General features: G+C 47.3%; 1 protein-coding gene across 2 annotated transcripts; it reads right to left on the bottom strand.

Moving 5' to 3' along the window:
• Nucleotides 1-802: 802 nt before the first annotated feature.
• On the bottom strand, nt 803-8,530 carry FICD (FIC domain protein adenylyltransferase). 2 transcript variants are annotated; one of them, XM_081923255.1, is made up of 3 exons: nt 8,429-8,530; nt 4,550-4,906; nt 803-3,041 (listed from the first exon to the last, which is right to left on the bottom strand). In XM_081923255.1, the coding sequence occupies exons 2-3, from the start codon at nt 4,854-4,856 to the stop codon at nt 1,960-1,962; spliced, it is 1,389 nt and encodes a 462-aa protein (XP_081779381.1). In that variant the 5' UTR covers nt 4,857-4,906; nt 8,429-8,530; the 3' UTR covers nt 803-1,959. The 2 variants fall into 2 exon arrangements, with proteins under 2 accessions (XP_081779381.1, XP_081779382.1); XM_081923256.1 differs by lacking the exon at nt 8,429-8,530 and adding an exon at nt 5,131-5,703.
• Nucleotides 8,531-17,162: the final 8,632 nt, after the last annotated feature.

Here is a 17,162-nt window from a genome sequence, read left to right as displayed (position 1 = left end):
GCTGGTAAGGTAAAAGGTAAAGGGACCCCTGACCATTAGGTCCAGTCGTGACCGACACTAGGGTTGCGACACTCATTTCGCTTTATTGGCCAAGGGAGCTGGCGTACAGCTTCCGGGTCATGTGGCTAGCATGACTCAGCCGCTTCTGGCGAACCAGAGCAGCGCACGGAAACGCCGTTTACCTTCCGGCCGGAGCGGTACCTATTTATCTACTTGCACTTTGACGTGCTTTCGAACTGCTAGGTTGGCAGGAGCTGGGACCGAACAATGGGAGCTCACCCTGTAACGGGGATTTGAACCACTGACCTTCTATCGGCAAGTCTTAGGCTCTGTGGTTTAACCCACCACGCCACCTGCGTCCCCAGTATAGTTCATATTTATTATTAAAAGTTTTATCAACCTTATTGCATTTAAGAGTTCTGGAATTAAAGTTGCAACCTAAAACATCTGGCAGACCTCAGGCTGGTAAAGACAGAGCTTCTCCTGCAACATACTATTTGATCAGCATATTCTAATCTAGACAGTGCTTTAAAGGCGCAGATGACCCCTGTAGGTTACTCTCCCTCTGGCACCTCAGTGTACTTGACTTCTTAAATTTGATCCATTCAATTCTAATACATTTATTTCGCAGTGCTTTGTATGATTGTGTTTTCCAGTGGGAAGACTAGGACAGTAGATAGAGGAGCAGAGAATGAGGTGTGAGATGGAGAAAAGGGCAAGCGCTTTCAGACTCCACTCTTCTGCTGCTAATACTGCATGTATGTCTAAGTGCTGGGTATTAGCAATATCACTCATGTACAAATTTGTCTTTCGCAAATCGGGTGCAATGCTTTGCACCATTTCTTTATTGGCAAGTCAAGTGAATTTGTAAAGTGCTATCAAAAAGGGGTGATAACAGATCTGTTATCTGTTCAAATTTTCTTTAGATACTTTAAAAAATAGTAGATATATGCCAGGCCATGAAATCAACTCTGGACAAGTGAACAGTACCAAACCAGGGCTCTTACATACATGTACATGTATGTACACAGGGGGTCCAACTTTTGAAAAGCAAACCTTCCTTATCCCCCACATGTCCCAAGTTTTCCTGCTGCATCATCAAGTTGTGTTTTCCAAACAGGCTCCAGCACCGGCAGAATTACTTGTGGTATCCTTTCAGTTCCCCAATCAAAATGTCTCACAGGAGTGTTGTATTCCCACCCGCCCCCTATTTTTGAAGGCGGTGGAAGGCTAAATAGGCAAGCCTGTGTTATGAAGAAGGAACAATTTAGGTCCCACAGTTACGGGGTAAAAGGGAAATACATTGGGTTCCAGGTTTGGAATACAAACCGACGCAAAAATGGGAGTAAAGCAATATGCAGTCAAAAGCAGAGGTAGCTAACCTGTGGCTCTGCAGCCTTGGGTAAACTACAGCTCCCATTGTTCCTGGCCATGGGATGTCCTGGCTGGAGCTGATGGGAGTTGGAGTCTAACAACACCTAGAGACCACTGGTTAGCCACTCCCTGATCTGAAATGCAGCCTGGTGTGGATTCAGTCAAATGCAGCCCCCACTCCGCCACTGAATTTGGGCATCACCATGCCTTCAAGCCAAACTGAACTGCTTTGTTGGAAGGGACCCCTCAGCCAGAATGTCCTAGGCAAACAAACAGCAGGTTTTTCTTGTCCAATGAGCGCTGGCTGAGAAGTCCCTTGAAGAACAGTTTCCCCTAAACACAGTGAAGCCAATTTGCAAAGATGTCCTTGGCTGAATCAGAGCGCTGCCTTGCTCCCCTCTCCATAATAAAGCCAGTGAAACTGAAAAAATACATATATCTCGGGAATAATAAATATTGAAATATTCTTGCCCCCCCCCCCCGATTTAACTTAAAACTTATTTAAATAGATGAAATTCTTAAAAGAAAGTGCCAGTAGTCATGTGTTTGATAATGCCAAGCGGGTCCCGACCCCTACAGTGGCATTCATGTTCGGGTTTTGACGGGGATGGTCTGCTTGCAAACCGTGGTGCTGCCATGTGCTTCGGGCAACCCAACGGAATACTCAGTTGTGGCTATGAGCAGCATGTCCAAAGTGGTCTCGGTGCATTTGGCAATGAAACGGATGAAGGGCCTGACGTCGCCTTCGTTGGCCACTTCCAAGACGTGGTAGTACTCTGCCCGCTGCTCCTTGCGGATGGTGATGGGCGGGTAGCCCGCCTGCATGAGGATGAGGTTCATCAAGAGGCGGGAAGTCCTGCCGTTGCCGTCCACGAAGGGGTGGATGTAGACGAGTTTGTAATGGGCCAAGGCGGCAAATTCAACCGGGTGCAGGCTCATGGCGTCTTCGGAGTTGATCCACTGTACAAACTCGAGCACTTGCTTTTCGACGTCGCAAGGGTGCGGGGGGATGTGGTGCCCTACAAAGACCTGGGTAGTCCGAAACCTCCCAGCCTCTACTGGGTCCACGTAGCCAAGCACTCTCCTGTGAATCTCCAAGATGTCCGTGAGGGTCACAGACCCAATTCTGGACACCAGCGTGGTGTTGACGTACTTCATGGCGGCATGCATGCCAATGACCTCGTTCTGCTCCACCAGACTCTTGCCGGGAACGGCGTACCGCGTCTCGATGATGTGCCGTATTTCAGAAAGCGTCAAGGTGTTCCCTTCGATGGCCACCGTGTGGTAGATGTGGTGGTAGTAAGACTCCTCCATCACCCTGCGGAGAGCGGAGCTGCCTTTCGGGATGGACATGACCTTCTGGACTTTGCTGTCAATGATGCTGAAGTACCTCTGGTCAATCTCTTCAACGAGGGGCAAAGTCCGGTCGCGATTGATCAGAGCCTTCTCGTTACGGGGGGAGATGGTCAGGGCTTTGGAATACAAGTAATCAGCCTGAATTATGTCCTTCTCTTCTTCAGAGAAGAGGCCAAACTCGGTCAAGGCATCAACGTAATCGGGGTCCATCTTGAGGGCGTGCAAGAAAAGCTTGTGGGCTTTCTCCCGTTTACCTTGCCTCTTCATCTCCAGCGCCTGGTTCAGGGCTGCTCTGGCTTCTAACCTGACCTCTGAAAAAAAGCAACCAGGGTTAACATTGCAGAAAGGTGTGCTATGGAGCAGAGGTAGGGAACCCATGGCTCTTGCAGCTCCTATTTGCCTCCAGCTCCTATCAGTGCCAGCCAGAATGGCCAACCGTTAAGGAAGATGAGAGCTGTGATAAAGGAATTCCAGCCTGCTACATTACCCTCCTGTCTACCTGGTTATTCAAAGACTCAGCTCTTTTTGTATGGATGCTGGAACTGCTGTTCTTTATATGATGTCTGATTCCTGGATTATTGCAAGAGTCCTCTTATCTTAGCAGCTGATGTACTCTTTTCAACTCACTCCAACTTCCTTAAACTCTGTGGGGCGAAGTTGTATTTTGAAGTTGCACTATACTATTAATGCATGAGCTATTGCTTTTCAACTATCAAATGCAGGGATAGAAATATACCACGGAATATTACAATTAAAACACCTTGCTTGTGGGATTTGCACTGGCTGTCAATTTGCTTCCAGGCCAAGTTCAAGGTGCTGTTTTAAGTCCCTATATAGCTTGGGACCAGGTTATTTATCCCTTACACACCCAGTAGATCACTGTGAGAGTGTTTCTTTTGCAAGTTCCTAAGAACTCAGAAGCCCACTTCACAGGACCTTGAGTGCAGTGGCCCCTGATCTGTAGAACAGCATTCCTGTTGAGATATAACAGGCACCTGCTCCAGAAAGAGTTGAAAGGCATTTTTGTTCCAGCTGGATAACGGGGTCTTTACCATGAATGTCCATTTGTTACCTTGAGTCTTATTTCAAATGCATTGTTTTTAAAGTCTTCTTAATTATTTAGATATAAATCACCTTGAGATACAGTGGAACCTCGGTTTTCAAACGTAATCCGTTCCAGAAGACCAACTTTCGAAACGTTTGAAAACCGAAAACTCAATACGGAAGCCTCAATACAATAGGGCAACTCAAAATGGAAGCCACGCAGCACATTCAGCTTCCGAAAAACATTCAAAAACTGGAGCAGTTACTTCTGGGTTTTCGGCGTTTGAAAGCCGAAATGCTCAACTATGGAGGCATTCGACTACTGAGGTTTCACTGTAGAGTTTAGTAGGTGATTAATAAAATAATTGTCATAATAATAATAATAAGTAGTAAGGTTAAAAAAAAAAAAAAGGCAAAGGACCCCTGGATGGTTAGGTCCAGTCAAAGGTGCCTATGGGGTTGTGGTGCTTATTTTGCTTTCAGGCCAAGGGAGTCGGCATTTGTCCACAGACAGCTTCCTGGGTCACGTGGCCAGCAGGACTAAACCGCTTCTGGCGCAACGGGACAGCATGACGGAAACCAGAGCACATGGAAACACCGTTCACCTTCCTGCCGCAGCGGTACCTATTTATCTACTTGCGCTGGTATGCTTTCGAACTGCTAGGTTGGCAGGAGCCGGGATAGAGCAACAGGAGCTCACCCTGTTGTGTGGACTTGAACTGCTATCAACATAGAGATTTATTGGAGCCATAAACTCCCCTTCCCCCTCCCATACCTTGGGAGGCTTTGGGCTTCAACACCAGCAGCTGCAATCCACCGGAGGTCACGCTGAGGTCCGTCGTCTGCCCTGTGTACGTGGTGATCCCTGTGTAGCCCAATCCCAACTTGCTCTTCAGCAACGACAAGCTCTTGTAAAAGGCATGGTACTGGTCTTCCACGGACGTCAACGGGAGCAGCAACATGAGGAGTGCAGCCAGCAGGACCACCAGCACCGCCGCCCAGCGGACACGGAGCCACAGGGACACCCATTTCAGCTCCGGCTCTGCCACTGCCACCACAGCTGCCATCGATACAAGGTTCATCTGGCCTCAGGGAAGGGCAAGAGGCACATTCCTTCTCTTGCGGGCCTCACCTAGGAAGGGAAATGGGTAAGTTGCCAAAGAAGCATCATGCGGGTGGCCAAAGAAGCATCTTGCTACCCTCTTTCTCTCTGAACTAACCTAAGTACCATCCTTCAGCATGACTCTATTCACACCCCAAGATCATCCCCCAGAGACCCTTCTCTGAGTTTTCCCTCAGAAAGAGGCTTAGAGGAAATAATAAAGGAAGAGGACCTTTTTGGTTGTGGGTCCTGACCTGTGGAACTCTCTCCAAAGTGAAGCTTGTCTGACACCAACACGGACCAGGTTAAAACATTTCTCCTCTCCCTGATATTTGACTGAATATGATCCTATTGTGTCATAGCTTCCTTAGAGTTATTTTGAGTGATTGCTTGTTTTTCTCTCTGTTTTCTGCGGAGTCTGTGGTTGTTGCCATTTGTTTTGGTTTTTTAAAAAAAAAATTATGTTTTTAAACCTGATTGTAAGTCACTTTGACACCAGCTAGGTTGATTCCTTCCAACTCTACAATTCTATGATTCTACAACCTGCTAGGCAAATTACAAATTAAAAGCAATCGCCACCTGTCTTGTCCAGCCATTCGAATACCCCTTTTCTCATTTTCCTAGGCTGTAGTGTCCGATGTTCATGGCACTTTTAGAGTACGCCTACCCATGTACAATAATGAGGTGGTAGAATGGACTGTACCACACCTGGGGTACTGTGTCCAGTTCTGGGCACCACAATATAAGAAGTATATTGACAAGTTGGAAAATCTGCAGAGGAGGGTGACCAAGATGGTCAAGGGCCTGGAAACCAAGCCTTATGAGGAACAGTTATTATGATTAATAATAATAAGAATAGATAATAATAATACTAAATTTTATTTATACCCCGCACTCCCCGGCCAGGGCCAGACTCAGGGCTGCTAACACCAGTAAAATTACAGTAAAAACATAATAGGAAAAAAAACCCAATTTAAAACACAGGTTAAAATGCAATTTAAAATGCAGCCTCATTTTAAAAGTAGCCCATAGATCAAAAACATAAGGGTCAGACTGAGTCCAAACCAAAGGCATGACGGAACAGCTGTCTTGCAGGCCCTGCAGAAAGATGTCAAGTCCCGCAGGGCCCTAGTCCCTTGTGACAGAGCGTTCCACCAAGTTGGGGCCAGTACTGACAAGGCCCTGGCCCTAGCTGAGACCAATCTAACCACCTTGCGACCTCCAAAATGTTGTCATTTGCGGACCTTAAGGTCCTCCGCGGGGCATACCAGGAGAGGCGGTCCCGTAGGTACGTGGGTCCTAGGCCGCATAGGGCTTTAAAGGTCAAAACCAGCACCTTAAACCTGACCCTGCACTCCACTGGGAGCCAGTGCAGTTGGTAAAGCACTGGATGAATGTGATCCCGCGGCCTTGGGTACGCTTAGCCTGGAGAAGATGAGACTGAGAGGACATATGATAGCCATCTTCAGGTATCTAAAGGTCTGTCACATGGAAGACGGGGCAAGATTGTTTTCTCCTGCTCCGGAGGGTAAAACCCAAAACAATGGATTCAAGTTGGACCAGATGACCCCTGGGACCCCTTCTTCCAACTCTACAATTCTCAGTTGCAAACATCTAAGAATATACAGAACTTTATGATGATAAGAACTGTTCAACAGGGAAATAGACTCCCATAAGTCATGGTGGACTCTCCTTATTTGGAGATTTTTAAGCAGAGTGTGGATGGCCATCTGTCGTGGATGCTTTAGATGAGATTCCTGCATTGCAGGGGTTTGGACTAGTATGAGTATCTGGCACAGAGCTCTTTAATAATAGTAGTAGTAATAATAATAATAATAATAATAATAATAATAATAATAATAATTTTTATTTATACCCCGCCCTCCCCAGCCAAGGCCGGGCTCAGGGCGGCTAACAAGCAATAATAAAAACAAATTGAACGAATACAACTTTAAAACTAGATTAAAATACAACATTAAAATATTGAAACATTTAAATATTTAAATACAGCCTCATCACAGGAGGAGAAAGGAAAAAGAGGGGGAGGGAATCTAGACAGGGGAGCATTTTAAAATGAACCAACCAAAGTGGTACAGTCCAGTCTACCACTTCAGGACTTTCATACCTAAACATGCAAAGCAGCTCTCAGCCTCTAGAGGCCGTCCAATGCCAACTGTCCCTTCTTGTGACAGGTCAGCCTTAACTCAGCTTGGTGAGCAAACCCACAGAAGTTGTACAGTTTACTTGCCCACCTGAACAGCATCTGAGCCTGCTCACCTGGAAGCCATTCTGCTTCTCTGCAGGCAGGAAGTCTGAAGGCAAACCAGCCCAGCAGCCAATTTATAGTGTTCAGTTCAAAAAACAACAACACCAAACACATTTATCCATCCATCCAACCATGAACATCAAGCTAGGGCAGAGTCACCAAGAAACAACCCTCGATCTCTCTACTGCCACTACTGAATCATAGGACTTTTTCTTTTCACCTTTCTCCTCCTGAGATGAGGCTGCATTTTAATATTTTAACGTTTCAATATTTTAATGTTGTATTTTAATCTAGTTTTTAAGTTGTAATCAGCTTGTTTTTATTATTGCTTGTTAGCCGCCCTGAGCCTGGCCTTGGCTGGGGAGGGCGGGGTATAAATAAAAATTATTATTATTTGGTTTCAAGAAGCACTGTGAAAACAGAGATATATTGTTAAAAAAACAAACAGGAGTGGGAGGGAAGTTTAATGGCAATATAAACAGAGAAATGCGTAAACTGAGAAGCAAATATGGATGATTGTCAGAGAATCCGAAGGAAGTCTAAAATGTAACAAATTTGTGAAAATCTGTGAAAATTTGGCACAATTGTATTTTTTTGTATTGGAAAATAATAAAAATTATATTTTAAAAAATTATTATTATTATTGTTGTTGTTGCGAGGGATCCCGAGGGTCATTTAGCCCAACCCTTTCCAATGCAGAAACCGCAGCCGAAGCATCCATGAGAGATGGCCTGATCTCTCTCTCCTCTTCACCTCCATCCTTCCCCTTCCCCACCAACTTCACCCACCACTAGAGACCCCCCCCCCCAAAAATATACAGTACTCTTCCCTCTTCTGACCTTCTCAACCAAGACCCAGCCTGGTACCCCCCCAAAAAAATTCCTTCTCCCAGTTCTGCCCCCTTCCTAGCTTTCCCTCCAACACGCCCCACTTTACCTCCCCCCAAACGAATGGGGACCCCCCCCCACAGGGAGGCCCCCTCCCTCCTGCCTCCTCTGTGCCCCCTCCCTCTTCCCCTCAAACGAGGCGATTCGCCCCACACAACACCCTCTTCCCTTTCCTGACCCCCAAGTCTGCCCCACTTTCTCCCCCCCCCTCCCCGACACACAAACAGGGGCAGCCCCACTGTTCACCCCCATATTTTTTTACATAACTATTTTAACCCGCTTCCCCAAACCCCCTTCCCACATTTCGACCCCTTCCCCCTAAAACCCCAAACACTCTCCCCCCCCAAAGCCCCCCTCTTCCCCCCAAGGGCCCCCCCCCGCACCCATCCCGCCTCCTACCTCCCTCCTGTCGCCCCTGGCGCATCGCTTCCTCTCCCTCCAATCCAACCTCCAGTTCCTCTACTTCGTCTCCGCCCATTGGAAGGCCGGGCCGTCCCTTACCCGCCTCTCTCCTCTCTTATTGGTTCCTGCTCACGCCCCTCTCCCTCTGCCCCGCCTCCGCCGACAAGGCCTTCAGCTCATCTGCTCTTCTTCCATTGGCTACCCCGCCCCGCCAATCTGTTTGTAAGTCCCCGCCAACCTTCCCTCCTCTGGAGAGGGCGGGCAAGGAGGGATGAGAAGCTCCGTGTTCGTGGACGGATGCGATTGGTCCATGTCTCCGTCCGTCCAGAAAGCCGGGTTTGGCCAATGGAGAGGTTTCGAGGGCGGGGACAAGAAGCGCCCTGGGAAGATGGCGGCCTGGTTGCCTGGGCAACGGGTGTGAGGCGTATGCGAGTGCGACGTCAGGCCCGGGCCGGTTAATGGCTCTCGCATTTGGAAAAGCAGACGGCAGCAATAGCCTTTAATTTTTGTCTGCTCGATTTTAGTGGTGCCCGTTTCAAACACGAAAGCATTTTATATACTGTATATAAAAAATAAGCTGTAGCACTTAAGGAGTTGAAATCACGTGTTCTGAAGCTACACACATTTGCTTCCCCCCTTTTAATGTTCTTTTCTTGTTAACAAAAAGTGCAAACATTGCAAAAAGAAAGGAAACCTAGGGGTGGGTGGGAAATAACTATAAAACGTTACAGCATGGAAAGACACAGTTCCAAAAGAATAATAATATATTAACTCATACAAAATTTTATTTCTTAAAAACACACAATATTTGTCACTTGCGAATTTCGTCCTTATGAAGAATAAATAAAGTCTTAAATGAGCTAGATACTTAAAGCGCTGAATGACCACATGCCTCAATATTTGTTTGAGAAATAATACCATACAGAATCATAATTGTACAGTTGGAAGGGACACCAAGGGTCATCTAGTCCAACCCCCTGCCATGCAGGAATCTCCGCTAAAGCATCCAAGGCAGATTATATTTTAATGGAGTGCTTTTTATTGTTAGCAGACACTAGACTAGGAAATGCTATACGTAATAAAATCCTTGTTTTAATTTAAATGTAAACGTAAGGGGACCCCTGACCATTAGATCCAGTTGTGTCCGACCAACTCTGGGGTTGTGGCGCTCATCTCGCTTTATTGGCCAAGGGAGCCGGCATACGGCTTCTGGGTCATGTGGCCAGCATGACTAGGCCGCTTCTGGCGAACCAGAGCAGCGCACGGAAATGCCGTTTACCTTCCCGCCGGAGCTGTTCCTATTTATCTACTTGCACTTCAATGTGCTTTTGAACTGCTAGGTTGGCAGGAACAGGGACTGAGCAGCGGGTGCTCACCCCGTCATGGGGGTTTGAACCGCTGACCTTCTGATCAGCAAGCCCTAGGCTCAGTGGTTTAGACCACAGCACCACACGTGTCCCGTTTGTTTTAATTTAAAATCCTTTAAAATAAACACAAGGCTCCAAGCAGATTAAAAATACAAATTCTAGAGGGGTAGTTGGGGCAGATGGGGCTTGCTCACCTGAGAAGGTAGCCCGTTTAAGAGATGGTAAACTCCTAAATCACTGTTGTCTTGCAGGATATCTTTAGGAGAAGAAAAAGCTAAGGCGTAAACCACAGAGCCTAGGACTTGCTGATCAGAAGGTTGGCGGTTCGAATCCCCGTGACAGGGTGAGCTCCCCTTGCTCGGTCCCTGCTCCTGCCAACCTAGCAGTTCGAAAGCATGTCAAAGTGCAAGTAGATAAATAGGTACCGCTCCGGTGGGAAGGTAAACGGCATTTCCGTGTGCTGCTCTGGTTCACCAGAAGCGGCTTAGTCATGCTGGCCACATGACCCGGAAGCTGTACGCCGGCTCCCTCGGCCAATAAAGCAAGATGAGTGCCGCAACCCCAGAGTCAGCCACGACTGGATCTAATGGTCAGGGGTCCCTTTACCTTTACCTTTAAACCCTACACAAATCCAGAGTGGAGTCCCTAAGGCGGTTGGATGGTGCCTTGTACGGTGGTACCTCTGGTTACGTACTTAATTCGTTCCCGAGGTCCGTTCTTAACCTGAAGCACCACGTTAGCTAATTGGCTTCCCGCCACCGCCGCGCAATTTCTGTTCTCATCCTGAAGCAAAGCTCTTAACCTGAGGTACTATTTCTGGGTTAGTGGAGTCTGTAACCTGAAGTGTCTGTAACCTGAAGCGTATGTAACCCGAGGTACCACTGTACGCCTCCTTCCAGCAACTCCTGCAGCCAAGCTGGTGCCAAATGTATCGCTCTGCTTTCCTTTGGACCACTATTAGCAAGGCCATGAGCAGGGTGTTGTCAGTGGGGAGCCTGGGACCCCCATACACACTGCTCAGGCTTGTGCCCCGGGGGAGGTCACTTCAGTTTGACTTCATCCCTGGATGTGCCTTGTCTCTCGAGACAAACAGATCGCAACAACAGTTTGAGACAGGACATTGGCAGAACATCTGCCTTGATTGCAGAAGGTCCCACGTTCAGTCCCCCGTAGCATCTCTAGTGTAATAAACGAAAAATCTGCCCTTATTCCCTTATGGGAGTCACAAGAGCCCTTATAGAGTCCTTTGTAGGTTCTCCATCAGTCGGAGAAAAGAACAGAGGCCAACCTGAGAATATTGAGAAGCAATGCAGCTAGTAAGCCTGATCGTTATTGAACGTAGCATGGGTTGTCAGCACCCGGGGCAAGGCAAGTAATTTGCGCCCCCAACCCATGGATTTGCGCCCCCTAACCCCCAGATGTTGCGCCCGGTGCGGCCGGCCCCCCCCTGCACCCACCACGCTACGCCACTGGTTGCCGTAACAAACACAGAGGCAGAGTTGTCACCTGGGTGTGCTGCAGAGACGGGTCCCTGGCTACCTATCTCTGTTATGTGACCTATTCAATTAACCACAACAATTCAGTAAGCTGGTGCCATGAGCTAAGGTGAGACGGAGGTCTGACGGTGCAATCCTGTACATGTTTAGTCCAAAGTAAGAACATCAGGAGAGTCTTGCTGGATCAGATCCAAAGAGTAATCCCAAAGAGTAAGCATGGAGATATGCTTAAAAGAGCAAAGAAAATTAAAAAGAAAATTAAAAACTCAACTCATGATGTGGAAATTTTTCTCTTTCTCCTGCCAATAGAGGGCAGCAAGTGATTTTGTTTCATGTTGAATTAGTTCATAAAAATCTATTCTTGACTTTGTCAGTTGTGCATTCTGACATTGTAGTAATAATGAAAAATGAACTCTGAGAGAGAGGTGCCTTCTGTACACGATCAGAGTTGGAAGGGACCTCCAAGTCAGCTGCTCAGGGACAATTAAATCTAATTTGAATTTATTGACAAATGTATTTATTGCGACCAATCTCTTCTGAATTAGTCATGATGCTTTAGTCATGATAGTAAAATGGAGCCAGAATGTGCAGGTGCAGTCTATCTCTCAGTATCAGATGCTGCAGAGGCTCAGTTACCATTATTATTATTATTATTATTATTATTATTATTATTATTATTAGCCTGTTTTATGTATTTCCTCCATCTTTAGCACATGAGTGCTCTCAGGGCAGCTCAGTTTAAAAACAAAAATAAAATACAGGCGAACATAGGTAAAGGTAAAGGCACCCCTGCCCGTACGGGCCAGTCTTGACAGACTCTGGGGTTGTGCGCCCATCTCACTTAAGAGGCCAGGGGCCAGCGCTGTCCGGAGACACTTCCGGGTCACGTGGCCAGCGTGACATCGCTGCTCTGGCGAGCCAGAGCCGCACACGGAAACGCCGTTTACCTTCCCGCTGGTAAGCGGTCCCTATTTATCTACTTGCAACCGGAGGTGCTTTCGAACTGCTAGGTTGGCAGGCGCTGGGACTGAGCAGCGGGAGCGCACCCCGCCGCAGGGATTCGAACCGCCGACCTTTCGATCGGCAAGTCCTAGGCGCTGAGGCTTTAACCCACAGCGCCACCTGCGTCCCCTACAGGCGAACATAAAGCCACATAAAACCAAGAAAACAGTAGCAGCAAGTAAACAGTACACGTGAAAAGCATTTTGAGGCCTTAGTCATAGTACCATTGTACTGTATTCTGTCTTGGTCAGAGCACACCTGGAATACTGTGTCCATTTTGGGGCATCACAGTTTAAGAAGGCTAATGTCAAGCTGGAACGTGTGCAGAGGAGAGTGACCAAGATGATCATTGGGTTTAGAATCCAAGCCATGGGAGGAACAGATGAGAGAGTTGTGTATGTTTAGCATGGAAAAGAGGAGACTGAGAGGAGATAGGAGAGCCATCTTCAAATATCTTCAGGGTTGTCTCATGGAAGATGGAGCAAGCTTGTTTTCTCCTGGTCTAGAGGTTTGAACTTGAACCAATGGCTTCAAGTTACGAGAAAGGAGATTCCGACTAAACATCAGGAGGATGCATGTGTATGTAAACACGCATGTATGTAAACATGGGTGTGTGTATGCCAAACTGAGTTGTTGACCCAGGTGGAAGAAAGCCTAGTTTCACCCCTGCCTCCAGAGTTCATAGTCTGAAAGCTTGCATACCCTGAAGGTCCATTGCCCTCTACAGGTAACATCCCTGGACTTGGTTGGAGCAAGTTGCTAAGAGCTTTCCATGGATGCTTACTTCTTGCTACCAAGGTCAGAGCAGGGCCACGTTTGTCAGCAGTCAGTGTAAAGCTGCCTTCCATCACCTGATGCCCAGTGGTCATGGATGATGGGATAGGGAGTCAACCAGCTTGGGGAAAGTTTAGTGTAAACAATGCAGGGCTGGATGTGCTGATGGCCTGACTGGGTCTAAGACAGATCCCTACATTCCTAGATGGATCACAGTTTCGTAAGAGGTAACCGAGAGTTAGTTTGGCTACACAGTGGATGTGCAGTTTCTGAAAGCGTCTGGTTTGAATGTTTAATTGTGTGTGAAAATACAGAAGTGAGCCTCTCTGCCTTGGCACACAAACTCTCCCTGAATATTACTCCCCAAGGGAAAGGCAGCCAGGTCCCTTGACCGCCAAGCTGCCCAATATCAGAGGCATCCCAGATAGCAGCTTGGGAGGTCGGCTCCTGCCAGCCTCTGATTTAATGTTTGTCAGGTGCTGGAAATTTTCTGAGCCAATTGATCATTGCACTCTTCATTGACCCATCCATCCATCAGGGCGAGCGGCTCATTTCCTGAGCACTAGTCCCTTGTCACTCAAGAATTATAGATCCGCTTGGCCGAGGCGTGTAGAAAATAATTGTTTTGGGTGCTTCAGAGGCCTGAGAAATTCAAAAACTGAAATGGGATTCTCTGGCCTGCCTCTCACTTGCTTGATTTGCATCACGGTACTGACTTGTCAGATGAAAAGACAACAACTGTTTTTGAATGCCAGTGTGGCCAAATGTATATCTTTGGAGCCCTCTTCTCCCCTTAGATATCCCTGGAGAATTAATCGATTCAAGATCAGACCCACAGTGTAATGGGATCAGTTCAAGCAGAATGTGAGAAGCCCAAGTGACTTTGAAGGCACGGGAGGCGCCCAACTTGCTAAAGGCGGTGGGGTCTTGTCACTGTCTGGAAGGAGTTCTGCCTGGCTGATGCCCCCTGGGGTTTCATAATGGAAGAAAATAAAGCAATGAATACGTTTTCCTCTTTTGTATGGTTTGTGTTAGATGCTCGGATCTGGAGAAGAGCAAAAGCGGCTTGCGGCATGATCCACCCTGAGACGTGAGAGCATTGTTCTTATTCATTTCAATGATTCTCCATCCTTTTCAATGTTTGACTTAGACCCAGGGTGGCTAACCTTTTGCAAGAGCCAGTGTGGTGTAGTGCTTAAGAGCAGTGGACTCGTAATCTGGTGAACCGGGTTCAATTCCCCGCTCCTCCACCTGCAGCTGCTGGGTGACCTTGGGCTAGTCACACTTCTCTGAAGTCTCTCAGCCCCACCTCACCTCACAGAGTGTTTGTTGTGGGGGAGGAAGGGAAAGGAGATTGTTAGCCGCTTAGAGACTCCTTAGGGTAGGGATAAAGCGGGATATCAAATCCAAACTCTTCAAGAAATCTCTTCTCCCAGTCCAGAGCTTTGATGGGGAGATTGGGGCTTGGGGATCCACTTCAAATGGCTCTGCAAGAATGATCTGGGTCACGGCTTGAGGGTTTGCCACCCATGGCTTGACTGTTTGTGGCATTTCAGATCTTTATTGCTGTTTCCTGAGCTGCCTGCTGAACTTCTGTTATTCCTTCCCAGCTTCTAAAACAGTTTTTGTAAGATGCCCCCAGTTTCCACCAGAGCTGTCCATTTTTATATCTATGTTTTGGTCTCGGTCTTTGTCTAAGATTATCTCTCTTTGTAAAGCATTAACAGCACTTCAGACATCCTGAAGTGCAGTTAAACACTAAACCATACCTTTATGGCAGTGACTAATAAAACAGAGATATTGAAGTCTTAAAGCAAACCATTTCTTCTTGTGCTTTCTTCAGCTTCTCTTAATGTTTGCATGCTTGGCTTAAAAATAGACATAAAATCTAGCATCCAATTAATTAGGGGCTTCTTTTTAGCCAACTAAGGCATTGTTAAATTGCTTAACCAGTTAAGCAGCCCCCCTGTTGGGAGTTATCCACAGGCAAGTGGCGTAGCGTGGGGGGTGCAGGGGGGGCCGGCCGCACCGGGCGCAACATCTGGGGGTTAGGGTTAGGGGGCGCAAATCCACGGGTTAGGGGGCGTAAATTACTTGCCTTGCCCGGGTGCTGACAACCCACGTTATGCCATTGCCACAGGCTATATAAGAAAGGACGTGGGTGGCGCTGTGAGTTAAACCACAGAGCCTAGGACTTGCTGATCAGAAGGTCGGCGGTTCGAATCCCCGTGACGGGGTGAGCTCCCGTTGCTCGGTCCCTGCTCCTGCCAACCTAGCAGTTTGAAAGCACGTCATGTGCAAGTAGATGAATAGGGACCGCTCCGGCGGGAAGGTAAACAGTGTTTCCGTGTGCTGCTCTGGTTCACCAGAAGCGGCTTAGTCATGCTGGCCAAATGACCCGGAAGCTGTCTGCAGACAAACACCGGCTCCCTTGGCCTATAGAGCGAGATGAGCACCGCAACCCCAGAGTTGGTCACGACTGGACCTAATTGGTCAGGGTTCCCTTTACCTTTTTTATATAAGAAAAGCTAGGCCTGAGAACTTGTACAAAGAGTTTCAGCACCTTGGATAGTGACCATGGCCAATGGAAGACTGAAGCCTTGTAGGAAGAACCCAAGCCACTCAAATTCCTTTGCCATGGTGAGGATTGCATTTTTAAGTAACCTTTCTTCTAAAACCTCCCAGGCTACCACTTCTGGGATCCTGTTACAATGGAAGCCTTAAAACGGCACAATTTATGGAAGGAGCAGGCAATTCCTTGCCGGAGTTGTGTAGGACTTTATGCCTGGTAAAATTTGATGCGTTGTCATAAATTACTTTTTGGCTGCAGGTGCTGTTAGATATAAAGCAAAGGTAATTGTTCTACTGGCCCCTCCCAACCCAGCTGGTGGCTTTGCTCCAGATACCTGTTCAAGATAGTAAATGTGGCTTCTGGAAAGCACAGGTCCTTGGCTTTTCCCCATTCTGCCTGTAAAACACACAGACACATTCCCCTACCCACATGGTGGCAGCCATATAAGAATTAGAGAAATGCAATAGCCTCTCAACTACATCCCTGCCTTCCCCCTTAGTCTATGTAGTAGGAAACATCATCCAGTTTGTACAAACTTCACACACACTCACACTCACACACTACATACACCACACTTCTGTTATAAATTCATAGAAAAATCAACCATACATCGGATTTGCACTGTTCCATTTTTATTTTATTCCATATGACAAGGACTATCAAAAGGGGGTGGCTTGGTTCTGGTCAGCCATAATCCCTTCACCATCTCAGCTCATCCACAGGAGCCCTGCCCAGTTGCTATGCCAACCCTGATGATCCCAGACAGAAGACAATCAAGATCACAAAGAACTTGCATATGGGAGTGGATTCAGCATGGACTGAAACAAAGGACAATGATCAGATCTTCCCTCTGGGGGCAGGAAACTGCCAACTCCCCTTTGTCTCCTGGAAGTGACTCATGGGGAGGGGGGAAAGGAGGAGCCAGCCAGGTGACAAGACACTCAGGTTACCACCAACTCCTCCCTCAACCCCTCCTTTCTGTGATGTATGCATGATGTTACCACCACAACTCCTCCCTCAACCCCTCCTTTCTGAAAGGTATGCATGATGTTTCTGGGGGTGGGCTTGACCTAGAGGAGGGGAATTTCAAAAGTTTTTATAAGACCTTGCACACTATTCTTCTGGGTCTTTCCTCTTTCTTGCAAGTGAGGGGAACACCCTGTTGCAACAGTTCAATAAAGACCAAGCCTACAGGCTGCTGTTTTGCTCCAAGTTATCCTGGTTGGTGTCTTTGTTTTGTCCAAGGGAGCCCTCGGATTTTTCCGGTAACAGTCTATAACTTTAAAAGTCTTCATTTCAAAAGGTACCAGTTTTTAAAGTAAAACACCAAGAATGCTTCATTTTAATAATCTTGTGCTCTTAGGAAAACTGGAATCTGCCATACTGTGGTCCATCTAACTCGTTAAAAAAAGCAGGGGGGGGCATGATTTGCCTACCAACACACAGAGCCTGCCTGTCACTAGTGACCTCAGGAAGGAGGGTGTCTAAGTAAATTAAAGACCCTCCTGGTAACCAGCACA

The sequence above is a fragment of the Podarcis melisellensis genome, assembly GCF_964234715.1.
Source record: "Podarcis melisellensis genome assembly, chromosome: 8".
In the NCBI taxonomy this organism is placed as follows: domain Eukaryota; kingdom Metazoa; phylum Chordata; class Lepidosauria; order Squamata; family Lacertidae; genus Podarcis; species Podarcis melisellensis.
The sequence above is the reverse complement of the archived record's forward strand: the minus strand, read 5'-3'. Positions and strand labels throughout refer to the sequence as shown.